Source organism: Harpegnathos saltator, unplaced genomic scaffold, assembly GCF_003227715.2.
Source record: "Harpegnathos saltator strain DR-91 unplaced genomic scaffold, Hsal_v8.6 scaffold276, whole genome shotgun sequence".
Classification (NCBI taxonomy): Eukaryota; Metazoa; Arthropoda; class Insecta; order Hymenoptera; family Formicidae; genus Harpegnathos; species Harpegnathos saltator.
The window spans coordinates 61328-86136 of record NW_020230068.1 but is presented as its reverse complement, the minus strand read 5'-3'; the positions used below and the strand labels follow the sequence as shown (position 1 = coordinate 86136).

Below are 24809 nucleotides of genomic sequence, written 5' to 3'. Positions count from 1 at the left end.
TTTTATTCCCATTTATTAATAATTTTTAATAAACATTAATATGTCAAATTAAAATAAATTAACGTTAGTTCATTGCAAATGATATCTCAAATAGAATCGCACCTATAATGTTCTCAATATTAGTCAAGTTCGACGGGCATATTATTTTTATCCTTTTATACATGTAATAATTGCGCTTAAAGTTTTACATATCTTATGCTGTTGAATAGTAGATAAACTTTACATATGTCTAATAAAATGTTTACTTTCAGTATCAGCGCATAAAAACAGTGAAGATATTGAATTTAATAAATCATCACAACAAAATTGTAAGAATATAAACAGTGAGTAACAAAAGTGTCATTTTAATTAAATGTATTATATATTATATGTATAATTATATGTATAATTTCGTCTCGTTTAGAGAATTATATCATAACTGAACATGTTACTAATATGGCAGAAAATATTACTGATATAACAGAAGATGTTACTAATGTACCAATAATAATCCCGCATGAAAATTCAATAGATTTTATTTCTTTGGTAACAGATTTGAAGATAATAATGGCAAATATTGAAAGTAAAATTCAAAATATGCAAGAAAAACAAGACAAATCACTTTTGCAAATCCAGGAAACTACAAATGTGATATTAGCAAAAATAAATAGTGCACAATATTCTAAAGAGGATGGTATAATACATGATCATAAAATCCGACAACATCTCCCGTTAACTTCGATTCAAAGTCTTCTTGCTTTTGAAGACATATTAAAAGATGATCAAGAAGCTTTCATGCAAGTAGTAAGTAAAAGACATTATTATCATAAATTGAATACATTCTTACAATGAAACAGTATACTTTGTCGTATGGATTTTTATATACATATTTTATATTTTTATAGTTTAGCGTAAAAAAAGTTATTTGTACGATTACAAAAACAAAATATTCATGACTATTATATCAATTATAATGATAAGATATAGTATAAGAATAATGTTTCAGCTCAATAAAGTATTACTGATTGGAGGGAAGAATGAGAAAGACTTAATAAGAAGAGCTTTAGGTGCAATATTTGCTGATAATGTAGCTTGTATGTATTCATGGACAGGGCAGAAAAATAATTTCAAAATAGGGGATACTAATATTATGCTCGCTATCACAAGTAACTTAATTTATACATGACACAATTTAGTTGTGTTAAATTACTAAAATCTGTAATTGTTTTATTGTTATATAATTTATTTTTATATAATTTTATATAATTTATATTTATTATTATATAATTCATAATTTATTATAAATAACGCATGATATAAAGAAAATCAATATTTCGAATTTTATGTTATATAATGTAAATATACTTAGTTATACAGTTGATAGCAAAACAATTTTAATATTGTTGTTTTCTAACAAAATTGCAACATTCTAGATTGTCATAATTGCGAGGTATTGTTAATGAATTGATAATTGATCAATAACAGGATAGTCAATTACTGTGCAAATTCATAAATAGTACTTCGCAATTATGCCAACTTAGAGTGCTTCCATTTAATTAAGAAGAAAAAATGAAGCGTTTGAACCGTTAAACTTTAGATTATATTAACATATGAGTTTAACTAATTTTTATCAATTAAAACATTAATTGTTTTCAATTTACAAATTTTATAATACAAATAAACATATATAATGATTTTATGTTCATACCACATTTAGTTTTCTACTGTCACATTTGTTTATTTGCAACTTATTGGGATTTCAACTCTTTATTATAGTAATATTTTAGACTAAATAATTATACATAACTATGCTATATTCGTAATTATGTCAATTTATAACTTTAAAAGGGAGACTTAGTTTTATAAATAATTTTTATTTCTATTTTGAAGATAAATGTTAAAAATTAAAAACGATAAAGTTAGTAAGTTTTGTATCAATGAATATGAAAAAGAAATATTGATCTATATATTACAAAATATACAAAGCATCTTGTTTAAAACAAATGACTAGATGTTGGCAATTTAAAAATGGTATATTTTAAATATACTTAAATGTACTTTTTTTTCTTAAAATATAGCATATAATGTGTACAAACTAATTTATTAATTATCCAAAATATTTACGGTATTTATAGAAACTGTATCATGTCCTACATTCTAACAGACAGTTTTTTTCAGAAGCTTTCAAAGCTACATTCCCCCGCAGCACTGAAAAAGATTTCGAACATTGTGTAATGGAGTGGTTTAGGTTTGCTAACGTACGCAGGCAAAAGAAAGAACTTCTGAGTATGTAACATAAGAATATAAATACATTTTTTTTTATTTCTATGACCAGTTTCTCTGTGTTACCGTTTCTATTTATATTTACATTTTTATATGTGTCTTATATAAGAAAAGTAAAGTTTCATTATTATAAATTATTATAAATAGTATTACTACATGCTTTACTTTTATTTTTCAGGAAAAGACAAAGACGGATAAGTGATGGGTAAATGACAAGTGATGGACAAATGACTGTTGGACATTGATGCAATGTACAATTACTGTTCCTTTTATAAAAAGATAATACTTTGTCGTATGGATTTTTATGTACATATTTTATATTTTTATAATTTAACGTAAAAAAAGTTATTTGTACGATTACAAAAACAAAATATTCATGACTATTATATCAACCATACGACAAATATCGTTTTGTATATGTTTTTTTTTTATGACATGAAAATCAGTATTATGTTTATGTTTTTTTTATTATACATAACTATGCTATATTCGTAATTATGCAATTTATAATTTAAAAGCAGATTATTTTTTTTTTTTATTTAATTTATTTTTATACACCATGGCTACACCGTGAATTATCGGACATTCTGTATATATAAAGATTATGGAAATTTTTATTTTAGATAATATATAATATTTAGATAATATATTTAGATAATATGTCAGTATTCTTATGTTAAAAATCAGTATTCTTATGTTAAAAATGTTTTAGAAAATACTTTCCTGCGTTTAATTTTACTGTTATTTAAGTATATTTCAGTATTCATCGCAAATGTGCAACTACATGAGAATTTAACATGTGATATGTGATATGAGAAATGTGATATGTTAATACAAATATATCTATTTTTTCCACTAAATATATGTATTTCTAAATACAATCATTTTTTTTTATTCTTGCGTGGTTTCCGGACTTTTATTTAATTAATTTTTAGGTTAACTTGTAGAAATGCTTAATCTGGCTTCTGAGTTTATGCCGTGTCTACCATGGATTTGTTTTCCACGTTTCATGAACGTCTTAATTTACTTTTTCAGAAAGAGATGCAACTTCAAAATGTTTAGATCATACTTCATTTGGAAAACAGAATAGAAATGTTCACGAAATATCAAAAACATTCATAATGGACGCGGCAGAAGAAACCTAAAAGGCAACTTAAGCATTTAAGAAATATATTTTTAAATATTTTATTAGTATCAATAATAATTTTATAAAAATGTTAAAATTAACATTACTTTGATATTAATATAGTAAAATCACAATGTTGACACCAATATAAAATTATATCATTTATTCAATATTTTTGGACAAACATTATCAAAACGTTAAAGAAACATAAGTACAATATGTATTACAACAATATAACATTTGTAATTTCAACATTATCGAAATCTCCAAATCGTTGTCAAAGTTTGTTCACATTGATGTTGTATACAACGTTAAATACAACATATTTGTAAACGTTACATGTTATTGAATATCGTTGTAATAACATTATAGTAATGATTTTTTGCTTACTGGGTATATTATTCCCGAGATCATCACAAAGCCAGATTTCGCAATCCGGCCGTCCAAAATTTATGAAAAATAAATGAAGCGTCCGCCGTACCAAGCATCGCAGCGAATAACTCCAAAAATTATTTTACAAGATGCAAAATTTCGCTTCGTAGGCGATATAATTGCGATACGTGTAATTGCTAAACTGTTACAGCATCTTCCTTGAACTGTCCCTGAAGACCTTACACAGCCAGATTATGCAATCCGGCCGTCCAAAATTTATAATATCTAAATAAAGTATCAGCCGTACCAGGAATTGCAGCGAGTCAGGTGGAATACCATTTTACAAAAAGCAATATTTTGCCTTATTGACGTAATATATGACCATGAACTTGTTATAGTATCTTCCTACAACTATTTCCGACATCTCTACAGAGTTAGATTTTACAAATAGGCTGTTAACAATTTATTATACATAAATAAAGCGTCAGCTGTACCAAATCGCAGCGAGTCAGGCGGAATACAATTTTACAAGAACAGATATCAGATGAAATAAAAAAGAAATCCATTATTTTTCCAATAGATGGCTTCAGTTATCTGTATCTCGCGTTGTATAAGTCCGATCGGGTTCCACTAGATGGCGTTAGAAAGATGAGATTCGTACTAAAAATACTTTTGTGACAGTTTTGTAATTAGTTGACTCAGTTTTGTTTGAGCGCGCGTCAAAGATGGACACTAGCAAAGAGAAAATACGCTATATTTTACAGTTTTTCTTCGATAAAGGCGAAAACGCAAGCCAGGCGGCTGAAAATGTGAATAGTGTTTATGGTCCTGATACTGTAACAGCCAATCACGCGCAATTGGTTTCGTCGATTCCATTCCGGTAATTTCGATGTCAAAGATGCACCACGCACTAGAAGGCCAATTGTCGAAAATATCGATAAAATCATGGACATTGTCGAGTCCGACCGTCATGTAAGCACTGTTTCGATTGCCCAAAAGCTAAAGATTGCACAAAAAACCGGTTGGAACCATTTGAATAAGGCTGGATACAAAAAGAAGCTCGATGTATGGGTGCCACACGAGTTAACGCAAAAAACCTCATGGATCGAATTTCCATCTGCGAATCGCTGCTGAATCGCAACAAAATCGACCCATTTCTGAAGCAGTTGGTCACTGGTGATGAAAAGTGGATCACTTACGACAACGTCAAGCGAAAACGGTCGTGGTCGAATCGCGGTGAGCCGGCGGAAACGGTGGCCAAGCCAGGATTGACGGCCAGGAAGGTTTTGCTGTGTGTTTGGTGGGGTTGGCAGGGAATTATCTACTATGAGCTGCTCCCCTACGGCAAAACTCTTAACTCGGAACTGTACTGTCAACAATTGGACCGTCTGAAGGAAGCAATCGCCCAGAAGCGGCCAGCTTTGGCCAATAGGAGAGGAATTATGTTCCATCAGGACAACGCCAGGCCACACACATCGATAGTGACTCGCCAGAAGCTCCGGGAGCTTGGTTGGGAGGTTCTTATGCATCCACCTTATAGTCCGGACCTGGCACCAAGTGATTACCATCTGTCCATGGCGAATAATTTTGCTGGTGAAAAATTCGCTTCAAGAGAGGCTTGTGAAAATCGACTGTCTCAATTTTTTTCCAATAGGGACGAGGGATTCTATGAGAGAGGCATAATGAAATTACCTTCAAAATGGCAACAAGTTATCGAACAAAACGGCGCATATTTGACCTAAATCGGATCATTCTAACTATGGTAATTAAAGCCTTCAATTTCATGCAAAAATAATAGATTTCTTTTTACTACACCTGATATATATACAGGGTGGACCATTTTAACATTTAATGGAGAATAACTCGACCGGTGAGCGAAATAATGAAAAAAGTTTCATACAAAAGTTGTTGGACAAGGAGGGGGACGTATGACCATATCTTTGAATTTGACCTTGACTTTGACCTTAGGGGTTATTTGAAGGTCAAATAACATTTTTTAAATGGAATTGCCTATTTTCGACCCCGGATTTGGAAAGAGCGGGAAATTTTAGAATAGGATATGGTATGATCGATAAGATCAAATGTCATGTTTTGAGGTCATTTCAAAGTCAAAAGGAACTTGTACGTGTATTCATGCGAAAATCGTATCTGTATACGGGGATTTCTAAATTATCTTCTATACTTAGCATTACCCAGAGACAACGACGTGGACGTGGTAGAATTCTGCCTCTTTCGGGGTGCTTGTTTAGAGTGAGTCCCCTTGCCTCTCACTATGCATACTTTGCTATTGTTAATCTAGCTATTCAAAAGGTTTTCGAAAGTTGCACCGTTAGCATTTATGCAATAATTGAGCCTTCTTTGGAAATGGGCCACTGTGCTGAGCAAGACATTTCGTGGAATCGCTTCACAAGCTCGTCTTATGCGATTTTCCATATCTTCTCTTGTTGTTGGTTCTTCTTTGAAAACAACTTCTTTCAAATAGCCCCAGAGATAAAAATCGAGTGACGTCAAATCAGGAGAACGAGGAGGCCATGCAATCAGACCCTCTCGACCAATCCATCGGTTCGGGTACCTTTCATCTAAAAACCTCCTGACTATACGTGCAAAGTGCGGTGGTGCACCATCCTGTTGGAAGAACATCCTTCGCCTGGTTTCCAAGTCTACGTTCTCCAACAAATGAGGCAATTGGTCTGTGAGCAAATCGAGGTACGTATTTGCATTCACAGTACGTTCGAAAAAGAATGGACCGACCAAGTATCCATTAACAATCCCGCACCAGACATTGAGGCTCCAGCGGTGTTGATTGTCAATCGCTCTATGCCAGTGCGGATTGGTATCGGACCAATAATGGCAATTATGACGGTTCAACTCCCCTGTGTTCTTGAACGTCGCTTCATCGGAAAACATCACAAATCTAAAAAAATTAGGGTCCCGATCGATCTGCTGTAAGGCCCACCGGCAGAACTCGAGGCGTCGATCAAAATCGGCAGGTAATAATGTTTGGGTCAAAGTGATATGATAAGCATGGTACTTCCGAGCCTTCAAAATCCGCAAGATTGTGGACTTCGGTATTCCTGTGGATACCTCCAGTCTACGGCTCGAAATATGAGGATCGAGATAGACCGATGCCAAAATAGTCAGCACTCGAACATCATTCTCGTCATATTCGTGATGACGACGTTGACGTGTCATTTGCCCAGTACGTGCCCTCGTGGTCAAATTTCTGATCGTCACGTTACACGGATGTCGTCTCCTCGGAAAGCGCTGAGCGTAAAGTGCTGCGGCATTCACATGTGGCCGGTAGGAGCACGCAGGGAGAGACAATATGTCCACGTCGCTTCCGAGTAATGCTCACATTTTTCACTCGTAAGGAATTATTCGCTGAGAATACAAAATAGTGTTATCATTGTTATTATTATCATTATCCGCCCAAAAATAATATTGATAATAATAATTATAACAATAATTATTATAAAGCTAGTATAATAAATATTGTTCATTGAGATAAAACTCAATTATTATCATACAGCTTGTCTCTTAGTATTAATAAGCAGAGATCTGGTGTGATTAAAATGGGAGATTATACACTCAATGAGATCGTTGATATGATTTATATTTTAGGAGAATGTCGAGGTGTCTATGTGAATGCCGCAGCACTTTACGCTCGGCGCTTTCCGAGGAGACGACATCCGTGTAACGTGACGATCAGAAATTTGACCACGAGGGCACGTACTGGGCAAATGACACGTCAACGTCGTCATCACGAATATGACGAGAATGATGTTCGAGTGCTGACTATTTTGGCATCGGCCTATCTCGATCCTCATATTTCGAGCCGTAGACTGGAGGTATCCACAGGAATACCGAAGTCCACAATCTTGCGGATTTTGAAGGCTCGGAAGTACCATGCTTATCATATCACTTTGACCCAAACATTATTACCTGCCGATTTTGATCGACGCCTCGAGTTCTGCTGGTGGGCCTTACAGCAGATCGATCGGGACCCTAATTTTTTTAGATTTGTGATGTTTTCCGATGAAGCGACGTTCAAGAACACAGGGGAGTTGAACCGGCATAATTGCCATTATTGGTCCGATACCAATCCGCACTGGCATAGAGCGATTGACAATCAACACCGCTGGAGCCTCAATGTCTGGTGCGGGATTGTTAATGGATACTTGGTCGGTCCATTCTTTTTCGAACGTACTGTGAATGCAAATACGTACCTCGATTTGCTCACAGACCAATTGCCTCATTTGTTGGAGAACGTAGACTTGGAAACCAGGCGAAGGATGTTCTTCCAACAGGATGGTGCACCACCGCACTTTGCACGTATAGTCAGGAGGTTTTTAGATAAAAGGTACCCGAACCGATGGATTGGTCGAGAGGGTCCGATTGCATGGCCTCCTCGTTCTCCTGATTTGACGTCACTCGATTTTTATCTCTGGGGCTATTTGAAAGAAGTTGTTTTCAAAGAAGAACCAACAACAAGAGAAGATATGGAAAATCGCATAAGACGAGCTTGTGAAGCGATTCCACGAAATGTCTTGCTCAGCACAGTGGCCCATTTCCAAAGAAGGCTCAATTATTGCATAAATGCTAACGGTGCAACTTTCGAAAACCTTTTGAATAGCTAGATTAACAATAGCAAAGTATGCATAGTGAGAGGCAAGGGGACTCACTCTAAACAAGCACCCCGAAAGAGGCAGAATTCTACCACGTCCACGTCGTTGTCTCTGGGTAATGCTAAGTATAGAAAATAATTTAGAAATCCCCGTATACAGATACGATTTTCGCATGAATACACGTACAAGTTCCTTTTGACTTTGAAATGACCTCAAAACATGACATTTGATCTTATCGATCATACCATATCCTATTCTAAAATTTCCCGCTCTTTCCAAATCCGGGGTCGAAAATAGGCAATTCCATTTAAAAAATGTTATTTGACCTTCAAATAACCCCTAAGGTCAAAGTCAAGGTCAAATTCAAGGATATGGTCATACGTCCCCCTCCTTGTCCAACAACTTTTGTATGAAACTTTTTTCATTATTTCGCTCACCGGTCAAGTTATTCTCCATTAAATGTTAAAATGGTCCACCCTGTATATATATATACAGGGTGTTTGACAGTTGATCATGCAGACGAAAGTTGGAGATAGATTGGGTGTAGCCGAGAAGAAAAGTCATGTACCATAATGTCAAATTGGCAATATTTACCGAGTTATTAATTAAAACATGTGAGCCAACGAACGCGTAGAGAGCGGAGGGCGGCCGTAGTAAACACGTAGACATTTGATATAGGCGGAGTCAGTGAGTACACCCAATCTATCTCCAACTTTCGTCTGCATGATCAGCTATCAAACACCCTGTATATATATATATATATATATATATATATCAGGTGTAGTAAAAAGAAATCTATTATTTTTGCATGAAATTGAAGGCTTTAATTACCATAGTTAGAATGATCCGATTTAGGTCAAATATGCGCCGTTTTGTTCGATAACTTGTTGCCATTTTGAAGGTAAATTCATTATGCCTCTCTCATAGAATCCCTCGTCCCTATTGGAAAAAAATTGAGACAGTCGATTTTCACAAGCCTCTCTTGAAGCGAATTTTTCACCAGCAAAATTGTTCGCCATGGACAGGAACAGATGGTAATCACTTGGTGCCAGGTCCGGACTATAAGGTGGATGCATAAGAACCTCCCAACCAAGCTCCCGGAGCTTCTGGCGAGTCACTATCGATGTGTGTGGCCTGGCGTTGTCCTGATGGAACACAATTCCTCTCCTATTGGCCAAAGCTGGCCGCTTCTGGGCGATTGCTTCCTTCAGACGGTCCAATTGTTGACAGTACAGTTCCGAGTTAAGAGTTTTGCCGTAGGGGAGCAGCTCATAGTAGATAATTCCCTGCCAATCCCACCAAACACACAGCAAAACCTTCCTGGCCGTCAATCCTGGCTCGGCCACCGTTTCCGCCGGCTCACCGCGATTCGACCACGACCGTTTTCGCTTGACGTTGTCGTAAGTGATCCACTTTTCATCACCAGTGACCAACTGCTTCAGAAATGGGTCGATTTTGTTGCGATTCAGCAGCGATTAGCAGATGGAAATTCGATCCATGAGGTTTTTTTGCGTTAACTCGTGTGGCACCCATACATCGAGCTTCTTTTTGTATCCAGCCTTATTCAAATGGTTCCAACCGGTTTTTTGTGCAATCTTTAGCTCTTGGGCAATCGAAACAGTGCTTACATGACGGTCGGACTCGATAATGTCCATGATTTTATCGATATTTTCGACAATTTGCCTTCTAGTGCGTGGTGCATCTTTGACATCGAAATTACCAGAATGGAATCGACGAAACCAATTGCGCGTGATTGGCTGTTACAGTATCAGGACCATAAACACTATTCACATTTTCAGCCGCCTGGCTTGCGTTTTCGCCTTTATCGAAGAAAAACTGTAAAATATAGCGTATTTTCTCTTTGCTAGTGTCCATCTTTGACGCGCGGTCAAACAAAACTGAGTCAACTAATCACAAAACTGTCAGAAAAGTTTTTTTAGTACGAAATCTCATCTTTCTAACGCCATCTAGTGGAACCCGATCGGACTTATACAACGCGAGATACAGATAACTGAAGCAAGCTATTGGAAAAATAATGGATTTCTTTTTACTACACCTGATATATACAGGGTGGACCATTTTAACATTTAATGGAGAATAACTCGACCGGTGAGCGAAATAATGAAAAAAGTTTCATACAAAAGTTGTTGGACAAGGAGGGGGACGTATAACCATATCCTTGAATTTGACCTTGACTTTGACCTTAGGGGTTATTTGAAGGTCAAATAATATTTTTTAAATGGAATTGCCTATTTTCGACCCCGGATTTGGAAAGAGCGGGAAATTTTAGAATAGGATATGGTATGATCGATAAGATCAAATGTCATGTTTTGAGGTCATTTCAAAGTCAAAAGGAACTTGTACGTGTATTCATGCGAAAATCGTATCTGTATACGGGGATTTCTAAATTATCTTCTACACTTAGCATTACCCAGAGACAACGACGTGGACGTGGTAGAATTCTGCCTCTTTCGGGGTGCTTGTTTAGAGTGAGTCCCCTTGCCTCTCACTATGCATACTTTGCTATTGTTAATCTAGCTATTCAAAAGGTTTTCGAAAGTTGCACCGTTAGCATTTATGCAATAATTGAGCCTTCTTTGGAAATGGGCCACTGTGCTGAGCAAGACATTTCGTGGAATCGCTTCACAAGCTCGTCTTATGCGATTTTCCATATCTTCTCTTGTTGTTGGTTCTTCTTTGAAAACAACTTCTTTCAAATAGCCCCAGAGATAAAAATCGAGTGACGTCAAATCAGGAGAACGAGGAGGCCATGCAATCAGACCCTCTCGACCAATCCATCGGTTCGGGTACCTTTCATCTAAAAACCTCCTGACTATACGTGCAAAGTGCGGTGGTGCACCATCCTGTTGGAAGAACATCCTTCGCCTGGTTTCCAAGTCTACGTTCTCCAACAAATGAGGCAATTGGTCTGTGAGCAAATCGAGGTACGTATTTGCATTCACAGTACGTTCGAAAAAGAATGGACCGACCAAGTATCCATTAACAATCCCGCACCAGACATTGAGGCTCCAGCGGTGTTGATTGTCAATCGCTCTATGCCAGTGCGGATTGGTATCGGACCAATAATGGCAATTATGACGGTTCAACTCCCCTGTGTTCTTGAACGTCGCTTCATCGGAAAACATCACAAATCTAAAAAAATTAGGGTCCCGATCGATCTGCTGTAAGGCCCACCGGCAGAACTCGAGGCGTCGATCAAAATCGGCAGGTAATAATGTTTGGGTCAAAGTGATATGATAAGCATGGTACTTCCGAGCCTTCAAAATCCGCAAGATTGTGGACTTCGGTATTCCTGTGGATACCTCCAGTCTACGGCTCGAAATATGAGGATCGAGATAGACCGATGCCAAAATAGTCAGCACTCGAACATCATTCTCGTCATATTCGTGATGACGACGTTGACGTGTCATTTGCCCAGTACGTGCCCTCGTGGTCAAATTTCTGATCGTCACGTTACACGGATGTCGTCTCCTCGGAAAGCGCTGAGCGTAAAGTGCTGCGGCATTCACATGTGGCCGGTAGGAGCACGCAGGGAGAGACAATATGTCCACGTCGCTTCCGAGTAATGCTCACATTTTTCACTCGTAAGGAATTATTCGCTGAGAATACAAAATAGTGTTATCATTGTTATTATTATCATTATCCGCCCAAAAATAATATTGATAATAATAATTATAACAATAATTATTATAAAGCTAGTATAATAAATATTGTTCATTGAGATAAAACTCAATTATTATCATACAGCTTGTCTCTTAATATTAATAAGCAGAGATCTGGTGTGATTAAAATGGGAGATTATACACTCAATGAGATCGTTGATATGATTTATATTTTAGGGGAATGTCTAGGTGTCTTTGAATGTACTGGACAAATGACACGTCAACGTCGTCATCACGAATATGACGAGAATGACGTATGAGTGCTGACTATTTTGGCATCGGTCTATCTCGATCCTCATATTTCGAGCCGTAGACTGGAGGTATCCACAGGAATACCGAAGTCCACAATCTTGCGGATTTTGAAGCCTCGGAAGTACCATGCTTATCATATCACTTTGACCCAAACATTATTACCTGCCGATTTTGATCGATGCCTCGAGTTCTGCCGGTGGGCCTTACAGCAGATCGATCGAGAAACTAATTTTTTTAGATTTGTGATGTTTTCCGATGAAGCGACGTTCAAGAACACAGGGGAGTTGAACCGGCATAATTGCCATTATTGGTCCGATACCAATCCGTACTGGCATAGAGCGATTGACAATCAACATCGCTGGAGCCTCAATGTCTGGTGCGGGATTGTTAATGGATACTTGGTCGGTCCATTCTTTTTCGAACGTACTGTGAATGCAAATACGTACCTCGATTTGCTCACAGACCAATTGCCTCATTTGTTGGAGAATGTAGACTTGGAAACCAGGCGAAGGATGTTCTTCCAACAGGATGGTGCACCACCGCACTTTGCACATATAGTCAGGAGGTTTTTAGATGAAAGGTACCCGAACCGATGGATTGGTCGAGAGGGTCCGATTGCATGGCCTCCTCGTTCTCCTGATTTGACGTCACTCGATTTTTATTTCTGGGGCTATTTGAAAGAAGTTGTTTTCAAAGAAGAACCAACAACAAGAGAAGATATGGAAAATCGCATAAGACGAGCTTGTGAAGCGATTCCACGAAATGTCTTGCTCAGCACAGTGGCCCATTTCCAAAGAAGGCTCAATTATTGCATAAATGCTAACGGTGCAACTTTCGAAAACTTTTTGAATAGCTAGATTAACAATAGCAAAGTATGCATAGTGAGAGGCAAGGGGACTCACTCTAAACAAGCACCCCGAAAGAGGCAGAATTCTACCACGTCCACGTCGTTGTCTCTGGGTAATGCTAAGTGTAGAAGATAATTTAGAAATCCCCGTATACAGATACGATTTTCGCATGAATACACGTACAAGTTCCTTTTGACTTTGAAACGACCTCAAAACATGACATTTGATCTTATCGATCATACCATATCCTATTTTAAAATTTCCCGCTCTTTCTAAATCCGGGGTCGAAAATAGGCAATTCTACTTAAAAAATGTTATTTGACCTTCAAATAACCCCTAAGGTCAAAGTCAAGGTCAAATTCAAGGATATGGTCATACGTCCCCCTCCTTGTCCAACAACTTTTGTATAAAACTTTTTTCATTATTTCGCTCACCGGTCGAGTTATTCTCCATTAAATGTTAAAATGGTCCACCCTATATAACCTCTACCGTTTAATTTTATTTTAAGTACGATTTTACATAAAGATGCGTGGATTTCTGTGCAGAAATGAATTAGGAAATGCATTGATTGATTCTGATGGAAATGTGCAATGTATAATTGAAGGTAATATAAATTAGCTTATAAGTTATATAAGTTAAATATATTATAGTTTTATATTAATATATTATAATTAAATTTTAATATATTTTACATATTTTTTATTTAGATGTATTGAAGAAGAGTATTTCAAATAAAATATGATGAAATTCATTTTTCATCAATTATATTAAAATTTACGATTGATGATCTGGAAATTATCATAAATTTGTTTGAAGAAGGAGAAAAAGATGAAACATATGCATTAGAAAATGCTAATAATCAAAGTAAAGCTACTGCTTTTCCTTGGGACGATGCATCAACAAATTATTTTTAAATATATATAAATATAAAAAGGATCTCGTCAGTACAAGGAAAATTAAGACCTACAAATTATTATGGAACAAGATAGCAGAAGATATGGGTCGTAATGGTTATTTAGTATCTCCTTTACAAGTAGAGAATAAATTTAAGTCTGACTCGATCATATAAAAATATGATCAGTAATAATAAAAAAACTGATAGAGGAAGAACATATTGCAAATTTGAAACGTAAGTATTAATACATAACATGTATTAATGATATATTATATGATACAACCCAACGAGAAATGACTTATCGAAGTGATATCAAATCGACATCGAAAACGTATATCGAAAACTAATTGATAAAAGCATCGATTTTGATTTATTTATGTCACATCTTTCGATGAATTTACGACGGGATAATGAATCGATTTCGATTCAATAATGACGCGATTTCGACTTATTAATGATTCGATTACGAGTCACTAATGATTTAATTTCGACGCATCAATAATTCTATTTCGACTGAATATTGAATATGAATTTGTTACTGCGAAGGTATTGAATTGAATTATCAGAAGCGAAAAACATGAATTTTTCTTGTATTTCTTATACACATTAAGGTATTAACTGTCACGATAACGTTTAGAAATTTGTTAATGATATATTAATAATGTTAGAAATCTTAATAACATTAGAAACGTCACTAACATGTCATTGTATTTCTAAACTATACCACACCGGCTGGGAAATTAATTTATTTATGTATCTACTTACGTGTTTATAAAATATATTAAAATTATTGATTAATATGTATGATCGAAATTATGTTACATTAAATAAAATTAAACAAATATTAAATTATAAATTTACAAAATATTATCGAACTTGAGTAATGAAGTTAAAAGTACCAATTTATTCCGATATGTAATACAAGACAAATGTTCATATTTCTCACTTTTAGTAAAATACGAATAATACTTCAAATGAAAGTTGGAAGAAATAATTATTTATTTCTTGTTAACGTAACATTTATAATGTAAAATAACATTTTACATTTTATCATAAAGTAATGCACTTTCTGTGCGATAAAAATAATCTTATTATATAAACTGAAATGATATATTAAATATATAATAAAATTAAATCCATAACATAAAATTTTCAAGGCACATTAGTGTTTTTAGAGATGATATGTATATTGCATTCAGAGATGATAAGTATATTGCAACTTCTCATAAAATAAAAATACTTAAATAAAAAAAATATTTGAAATAAGAAACAAGAGCACTTTTACTATGACATATAAACATTTTTTTCTAACTGTTTGAAATGGTAACTTATTTTGTTTTCATAGTTCGTTTTCCATACGTTTCGTTATCTTGTTTGCGCCACGGGGCATTAGCCAACCATGATTTCATGGTTTCCTCTGCTTGTGAAAGTGCTGTGTCATCAAATTTGATCAATAAGGCACCTGAAATAAATATATAATATTATACATAATGTATATACATAATATATTAATATATAATATAAATTATTTTCAAAAGAAAGACGTTAATTATTATTTTATTAATATATCATGGAATTATACCGGGAAATTTAAAGTATATAAAATAAACAAGAAAAATATCTGTTCTGATCACATTGATATTAATTAAGCACCGCGGCAGCAAGTATAAAAAGAATGTATGTATATTTACCAACTCCGATTAATTTAACCGGTGGAGTGCTTCAATATAAATAACCAATTGTACATTTCAATTTTGCTTAAAGAATAATTTATCCATATAGCACAAATATCTAAAATTAATAAACTCTCACCTTGTATGACTTCCCACATCTTCAATTTATGAAAGGGAATTTTTTTGTTTTGACTTTTGAAACTCATTGTGGATGCCATCGAGTTTGTAAAAAGTTTTACAGCAAGTTTTACAGTAGATTTTGCTACATCCTTAGATGTAACAAAAGAACTACAATAATCGCACTAGAAAAAGAGAACAAAAAGAGTTAGGATAAGAATAGAAATATATCAATAGAAAATATGTTGTCAATTCATTATAATACAAAGTAAATACCAGTAAGTGTTCTACTTCATTTACTCAGTGATATGAATTATCAGTGCGAAATGAAATATATTGTTGGAGCAAGATAGCCTGCAAGAATTTCAATGTCTACAGTTTCATGTGATTCGGCTCTCATCATTCTGATTTCAATTCCATATTATCACATGAAGTCTTTATATTTTGATAGCTCAAAGAGATAAAATATATGAAGATGTAGACATTGAAATGCGTGCAGGTCATTTTCATCTTGCTCTATTAATTGCAATTTTCGTCGATAATTCATATCACAGAGCAAATGACTAAAACATTTGTTCGTCTTCACCATGTATGTGATCTTAAACATATTAAAAACAATAATTGTTATATAACACTATATTATATAGGGTGGGTAATTATAAACTTACAAACCTTATAAAAAATATAAAAAACAGATAAATACAACGAACAGATAAAATACGAGATAAATACAATGGACAGGATAATATTGCAATCGACTACGTAAAGTTCAGAGAAAAATTACTAAATACCTGAGCAAATAAACGCGCGATGGGCGGGCGTCGCGGGTGTGCTACTCCGCACCGACCAGGCCAGAGCGGCAGGCGACAAAGGCGGACCGGTGCGCGGTCGCCTCTAAACAGCGACACTCAACAGATGGAGAAATGATCCGTGATCTCACGCGTTTATTCGCTCACATTTAGTAATTTTTCTCTAAACTTTATATAATCGATATTATCCCGTCCATTCTATTTATCTCAATGTTTTTTTATGTTTTTATAAGATTTGTAAATTTATAATTATTCATCCTGTATATATTTCAAACTCTCATGATGTACAATCAAACTAAACGCGATGAAAAGCACATAAGAATCATCGCTTGATATAAGATGCTAATTTAAAGTTATATAAAGTTATATAAACGAGCAGAGAGTAAAGTTTTTTGCAACGCATTACATGTAGTCAAATGTTTATTTTTTTAATTTAACGCACACGAAAGATAAATTGCCCAGAATCCAGAAAAATATCTGGCTACATGTGATGCATTGCAGTAAACTATATTGATGCCTTGACATGCCTCTCGACTTTCGTCTTCATCTCGGGGAACCAATAACTGTTCAAAATATTCCGGACGGTCTTCTCGGTTCCGACATGACTCATTTCATTGTGGTACTTGTGCATGACGCTGGTTTCCAACGCGGTAGAGATATAAAATAAAATCTGATCTTACTGCTTACCTGTAATTCAATCGCCTGTCGAAAATCGTCATTCACTCGCCGCTCCTCCGCCACGCAGTTAATGTCCTCCTTGGCAGTCGCGCATTTGTTAGTGTGATGTCCGAATTTGCCGCACTTAAAACAAGTCCTCGTTCACGCTTCGGCTTCGTGCATTCCGTTGCAAAGTGCCCAGATTCGTTGCAGTTGTAGCACCTCTGTGAGTTCTCTTCCCCGATTTTCGGTTGCTTATTTTTCTCGGACACTGAAAGATCGCCTCGACGTTGCGTGGAAGATCGAAGATTCGTTCCTTTCGGCGACGGCACATTAGCGAACGCAATCAGCATAGCGTCCATCGTTTCATAACACTGCACCCTGGCTTGTGTACGCAGGTCTTGGCTCAGAATACCTTCGATAAGATAGCTAATAATTTCCGTGTCTGGGACACGGTTCGCCAAGGTCACTTTATCGTACAGATAGTCGGCAAACGTTTCTCCTGGCCTCCGGCTCCTTGCCTCAAATTCGCGCCGTAACAACAAAGGATCCGAACGTAGCCCATACATCTTTCTCAGCTCTCGTAGGAGGTCATCATGGCTCAAATCGATGCAGTCAGCTTTCGAGTGGCACCATTTGAGCGTTTTGCCGGTTAACTTGCTGCACATCAACGCCTTCGCTCTATGGTCATCCAGGTCATAGGCGGCGAATAGCTTCCTCACTTGCCTCTCCCAGCGGTCGAAATCTGAATTCTCGCCGTTAAATTCGCCTACTAAATCCTTTAGTTCCTGCCACTTTCCAGTGTCGTTTCGGATAGGCGTAGTCGTTTCATGCGGTGTCGACATTCTTAGAAGTTCCAGTTCTCTCCTCAGGAGCTCAGCCTCACGTGCCGCGAAATCTCTTTCCTTCCGCAGGATCTCGATCTCTCGTTGAGTGGGAACAACTTGTGCGCTCATTCCTGCCTGGGGTTCGTCGGGTTGCACTCCCGATTCTTCAGGCTAGGTGCCTTTCTCCATGTGCAGTTCCTCGACTGAAGCGCCCGCTTCCAATAGCCGCTTTACAAGCTCGAGCTTTGCACCCGCCGTCGGTAAGTTCCTGTTCTTCGCCAGCTCCTTTTAAGCTCTGCCAGCTTGAGCGTGCTCATCGTGACTCTTTCCTCACGTTAAATGAGCGTACGCGTAACACGGTAAAATTCCACAAAGATTCTCGAAGGTCCACGAGTTCATACAAGTTCCACGAGCCGGATTCCGACCTTCCACTCAAGCTAATCTTGATACTCGGATGCACAACACAACACGTTTGTAACTTAAAATCGTAATGCGAATACACTCGCGGTCTTTATAGACGTAGTCTCATAAACATAAACTCGCACCTCAGCACAAAAGATTCACGAAAAATCGAAGTGTCCATAAATCGTAACTGATAATCTAGTCAAATCCAGCGCCAATGGAATCCCACTTCTGATTTTGTAAGAAGGGGAGTGAGGCAAAAGAGTAAAACACGAATTCACTGTTTATTGCTCGAAATACATAAAGGCGCGGACCTCATCGGCAAAGGTCCGACTCGTACGGAGTCCAGAATTGGTCTGATCTCGCTACGAGTCTCTCGTCGTCGTTCGCTTGTTTGGCGGATTTTTCCTCGCGAGAATAAAGGAAACCGGCTAGGCTCGGCTCGTCTCTTTTATTTTTCTTATCTGCCGACGGTTTCGATCCCCGCTCAGTTCGACAGCGCGTCGCGTGTGTTTGTCCCTCCGCGACGTGGTAAGCGGCACCCTTTAGTCTCCGCTCACAAGTCGGCCGAAACCGAAACCACCTCGCGTTCGATATTAAGCGCTTACATTTAATAACATATTTTACTAACTTATTAATATTTTAATAACTTATATTGTTATAGTTCACATTTTTATATTATTATTGTCGTACAAAAAGTTAACGACATAACTCGTCTCGCAAATCACGGCCGCTGATTTCCAGGAATTCTTTCAATATTATTTTCGACATTTACCGTTGCTGCTTCTGGATCAGGATAATCATCATCATGTGGAGGCTTTAAAAATTCCAAGTCATCTATATGTGCTAAATTATGTAATACGCAATTATGTAATAAGCATGTGTGACTTGAACCATGCGTACAATGTCTCGTAACTTAAAATGATATAATTGTCTAAATCTCTGTTTCAAAATACCAAATGCATTTTTGATTATAACCCCTTGGCCTACCATTTAAGATGCAACAGCGCAATCCCAAAACGTAAACAAAACTGCCGAGCTTTCGAGCCATTTCACGAATCAGCAAATCTACCTTAAGTTATACCAATTGTATACGTCTTGCGTGGTGTGTTGTAGCTATTAGAAAGATATAATTCGGGAAAAGTCAATTTATTTTATTATTTATAATAATTTTATATATAATATATAACAAATAAAATATAAAAAATAAATATATTACAAAAATACAAGTAACAAATTAAAAACAAATTCTTATTTTACACAATTATCGTTTTTACAAAAATGAACAAAAAATTAATAATCTTCAATCGTGTGATATCGTTCGAAGCATACTGATACATGTAAAGGAACTTTGCATCTTTTGCACTCCCACGTTGTTTCATTACGTTTTTTATTTTTCGTACAAACTTCGGTATCATCTGACATAATTATTCTTCCAACTTTTTTGTACAGGATGTATACTGTCACTATCACTAACTGAAGTATCTAACAAATCTTTGAATGAAATGTCAGCACAACTGTCACTATCTTCATCATGAAATTTTCTTTTTGAAGACATTGTATAGGGATACTTTTCTAATATATTTAAGAAATTATATTTTTATGTGCGAACGCAGTCAAGAACAACACGCAATTGAATGCGCTAGCCTGAACTGCACAATTTGGAGTGGCGCACATGACCAACCACGGGCGTGTCACGTGGTGTTTACATTTAGCCCGGATGACGTACCACGTGCCAGGCCCGTGATAGTCAGTTTAGACTCGACCGTTGTACCATGGGTACAACGGCCAGGTATGTGATAAACAGTTTTGGCTCGAAAACCTGACCACGAGCCTCACACGTGGTTATAGGCGAAAGGGTTAATTGTTGATTAAAATGTCTTTGCGCTTGAGTTAAGTGTCCATTATCTCTATGGTACGATTACATATTGTAAACAGGGATATGCACTATCTCCAAGTAAGTATGATCCATCTAAATAAATAAATAAATTTTAATTCAACGGGAGATCAAAACTTAATTATATTGATATCACTAGTCACAAACCTGAACAAATTTGTTCTAGAGATTGATATAAAGGAGATTCTGTAAAAACTCTTGAATCATGTACGGATCCTGGATAACCAATGAAAACATCCAAGAATTTCAGTTTATGATCAACAGTTCCTTGCATTACATATTGAATCCGACGGAGAAAAAGAAAATATAGCACCCGAAAACTCTAATATTATAAGACATATCAATAAACGTTTAAGAAAGGAAGATTTAGCTTCATATTATGAAAAGCTTTATGAACAAAGAGAGAGGCATCATAATGAAAATATAGAAATAAAAAATAAATTTTTGACACTATTTCAAGAATATTTAAAGAAATAATATTTATAACGTTCAAGATAATTTTACACTTGTTTTGTTTTATTTTTCTTTTTATAGTTTTTTATAGTATGTTTATAGTTTTTACTTTTATATATATTTTATTATTTTAATGCTGTTTAAGATAATAATAATCCAGTAAACATCAAATAAAACTTACATTACATTAACATTATTATTTCTCATTTAACAATGTAACAGTTACATTGTTGAGTGAGAAATAATAACGTTAATGTAACATAACTTTTACTTGGTGTTTACTGGGAAACATTGTCTTTTCAATAATATGATATATATCCCGTATTGATCCTGTTCACATAGGTTTTCCTCTTGTACACATGCCATACTGATTTTCAAGTATCTAAAACAATGATTATTTTGATATACTTATATGCTAATAATTGAAATAGACGCAGATAAACTAATAGACTAGCATAAATACATCATTATACAAACAGAATTTTGTTAATATGTAAAAGAAGGCATCTGATGCCATAAAAATTGTGTCAATATTGCAGAAATTTTCTATTGTCATAAAAATTACTACCAATATGCTGGCAAAAAAACTAAATTAATACTAAATTATTGTAGTAATAAAAAAACCATACTATGTTCAGTATTCTGTCTATCCGAGGAGTGGCAGGTTATTCATTATAGTCTATTAATTTTTTGAAAATATATATCGGTGAAATATAAATACATCTTGTCAATAGACATTTGAAGGAAGTTGAAAATTAGGTAATTATCCAATTTAGACTTTCACTTCCAATTTGGTTGAAATTCACATATTTATATTGTATTTTAATGCGTAGTAATCATATTTGAAAGTCAAAATAGTCGCTCTACACCGCAAAACGAGATATGAATAGTTAAAGTTGATTAATATTACAGATTACGAAATCTGTTATTGCGACAAATTATAGCAGTTTCATTTATTTTTTCTTAAATAAAACAAATAAGAAGGAGGTTAAAGATAGCCGCAGCAAAGTACAAGTTAGAAGAAGAAAGTATTCTGCTATTAATTGCACAAAAGACAAGAAAATTGGATGAAACTAATTGGTAAAAAATTTAACTCCCTTATACTTTGTACTTACCTCAAACCACCTTGTTATTTGATTTTTTTTTTAAATAAAAGTAATAACAAGAAGGTTTCAGATAGTCACAATAAAGTACAAAGTCATTAGGACAAGAAAATATTTTGCTATTTATAACAAAAAATAATAAATCAAATAATAAGGAGATTTGGGATAATCGTAGTAAAATACAAAGGAGTTAAGTTTTTTAATTAGTTTCACCCAACTTTCCTGTTATTTGTACAATTGACAGGAAAGCACTTTTTTAGCCTAATTCTTTTGTACTTTGCTGCGGCTATCGCTAATTTCCTTGTTGTTTTATTACAAAAAAATTAGTAAATCAAACAACTGCTATAATTCATTATTATGACAGGTTTCTTAATTTTGGTGCCCGTTCTGGGGACGGGTCCACTCTCCCAAGAAACCCTCCCTCCCTGCTGAACGGGGTGGGGGGTAAGGGGTGAGGGCGGATGCCCCCTCACCCCATAGGTGATACCAGAAGGCCAACCGGTCGGTCTTAGATCGACCGGGACCGCGCCCTGGATTCCCTTTGCGGAACCGGGCGCGGTAACAGGTGGCGGAGGGCTCGATAAACGAGCTCAGGGGCCGGGGTGTCGGGGAGGGAATACGGAACTACTTCCCCTGACTCCCCATATTTCCGGTCCGACAGGTAGGCATCCCGCAGGGGTTTTAGTCGGTAAGAGTCCGACATAACCCCCGACCCCCGCTAGCGGGTCGGGGGTATCTAATGACGGATTTCCCCTGCGTCACCAAAAACAAAAAAAAAAGACAATTTTGGTTTTCACATTAGATTGCTTTGGCTAGGAAAGTAATTATAAGATTCATAAAGTATATACCTATATATTCTGTTTGATTCGTATTAATATGATTTGAAATATAAATCACATGTAAATAAACCGCGTCCTTCTCTACTCATGAGCTAATCGGATCTATCGGATTGCTCCGAAGACACGTTTCATAAATTGGATTAGCCTAGGGAACTTTTTCTAAAGTTAGTTTATATCACTGCTTCCAATTCGATCACAAATCAGATTGCTAGAAGTAAGCACATGGACGTAAGAATATATGGACGGAGCATAGAGCTGCGGGGGTGGCCCATGAAGGGTGAGGGGAAAGAAATATCTATTGTAACGGATATGAGAGACCAAGATGGCGACAGTCGCTAGTGTCACGGAATGTTATATGTTTCAAAATCTTAAAAGAAATAAAGCTTTTTCACTCTTAACACAAAAATACATTTTACATATATATATTGCAGTGTTATATATAGGGTGGACCATTTTAACATTTAATGGAGAATAACTCGACCGGTGAGCGAAATAATGAAAAAAGTTTTATACAAAAGTTGTTGGACAAGGAGGGGGACGTATGACCATATCCTTGAATTTGACCTTGACTTTGACCTTAGGGGTTATTTGAAGGTCAAATAACATTTTTTAAGTAGAATTGCCTATTTTCGACCCCGGATTTAGAAAGAGCGGGAAATTTTAAAACAGGATATGGTATGATCGATAAGATCAAATGTCATGTTTTGAGGTCGTTTCAAAGTCAAAAGGAACTTGTACGTGTATTCATGCGAAAATCGTATCTGTATACGGGGATTTCTAAATTATCTTCTACACTTAGCATTACCCAGAGACAACGACGTGGACGTGGTAGAATTCTGCCTCTTTCGGGGTGCTTGTTTAGAGTGAGTCCCCTTGCCTCTCACTATGCATACTTTGCTATTGTTAATCTAGCTATTCAAAAAGTTTTCGAAAGTTGCACCGTTAGCATTTATGCAATAATTGAGCCTTCTTTGGAAATGGGCCACTGTGCTGAGCAAGACATTTCGTGGAATCGCTTCACAAGCTCGTCTTATGCGATTTTCCATATCTTCTCTTGTTGTTGGTTCTTCTTTGAAAACAACTTCTTTCAAATAGCCCCAGAAATAAAAATCGAGTGACGTCAAATCAGGAGAACGAGGAGGCCATGCAATCGGACCCTCTCGACCAATCCATCGGTTCGGGTACCTTTCATCTAAAAACCTCCTGACTATATGTGCAAAGTGCGGTGGTGCACCATCCTGTTGGAAGAACATCCTTCGCCTGGTTTCCAAGTCTACATTCTCCAACAAATGAGGCAATTGGTCTGTGAGCAAATCGAGGTACGTATTTGCATTCACAGTACGTTCGAAAAAGAATGGACCGACCAAGTATCCATTAACAATCCCGCACCAGACATTGAGGCTCCAGCGATGTTGATTGTCAATCGCTCTATGCCAGTACGGATTGGTATCGGACCAATAATGGCAATTATGCCGGTTCAACTCCCCTGTGTTCTTGAACGTCGCTTCATCGGAAAACATCACAAATCTAAAAAAATTAGTTTCTCGATCGATCTGCTGTAAGGCCCACCGGCAGAACTCGAGGCATCGATCAAAATCGGCAGGTAATAATGTTTGGGTCAAAGTGATATGATAAGCATGGTACTTCCGAGGCTTCAAAATCCGCAAGATTGTGGACTTCGGTATTCCTGTGGATACCTCCAGTCTACGGCTCGAAATATGAGGATCGAGATAGACCGATGCCAAAATAGTCAGCACTCATACGTCATTCTCGTCATATTCGTGATGACGACGTTGACGTGTCATTTGTCCAGTACATTCAAAGACACCTAGACATTCCCCTAAAATATAAATCATATCAACGATCTCATTGAGTGTATAATCTCCCATTTTAATCACACCAGATCTCTGCTTATTAATATTAAGAGACAAGCTGTATGATAATAATTGAGTTTTATCTCAATGAACAA

At 36.2% G+C, this 24809-nt stretch overlaps 1 protein-coding gene, 1 long non-coding RNA gene and 1 pseudogene across 2 annotated transcripts; 1 reads left to right on the top strand and 2 right to left on the bottom strand.

Moving 5' to 3' along the window:
* Positions 1-997: 997 nt before the first annotated feature.
* Positions 998-2487, top strand: LOC109504066 (uncharacterized). The gene is made up of 3 exons (XR_003113013.1): positions 998-1073; positions 2158-2265; positions 2441-2487. It is a non-coding gene; the product is annotated as an uncharacterized LOC109504066 (long non-coding RNA).
* Positions 2488-15391: 12904 nt separating this feature from the next.
* On the bottom strand, positions 15392-17293 carry LOC112588718 (uncharacterized). The gene is made up of 3 exons (XM_025299436.1): positions 17180-17293; positions 15876-16038; positions 15392-15525 (listed from the first exon to the last, which is right to left on the bottom strand). Exons 1-3 carry the CDS (start codon positions 17291-17293, stop codon positions 15392-15394), a joined length of 411 nt encoding a protein of 136 aa, XP_025155221.1.
* Positions 17294-19229: 1936 nt separating this feature from the next.
* On the bottom strand, positions 19230-20802 carry LOC109504294 (protein ALP1-like; annotated as a pseudogene).
* Positions 20803-24809: the final 4007 nt, after the last annotated feature.

Coding starts and splice junctions, on each gene's coding strand:
- LOC112588718 (XM_025299436.1), bottom strand. CDS start 17,293: ATGCACAAGTACCACAATGAAATGAGTCATGTCGGAACCGAGAAGACC. Junction 16,039..17,179: donor AAGTCGAGAGGCATGTCAAG/GCATCAATATAG, acceptor CTCTTTTTCTAG/TGCGATTATTGTAGTTCTTT. Junction 15,526..15,875: donor GATGTGGGAAGTCATACAAG/GTGAGAGTTTAT, acceptor TATTTATTTCAG/GTGCCTTATTGATCAAATTT.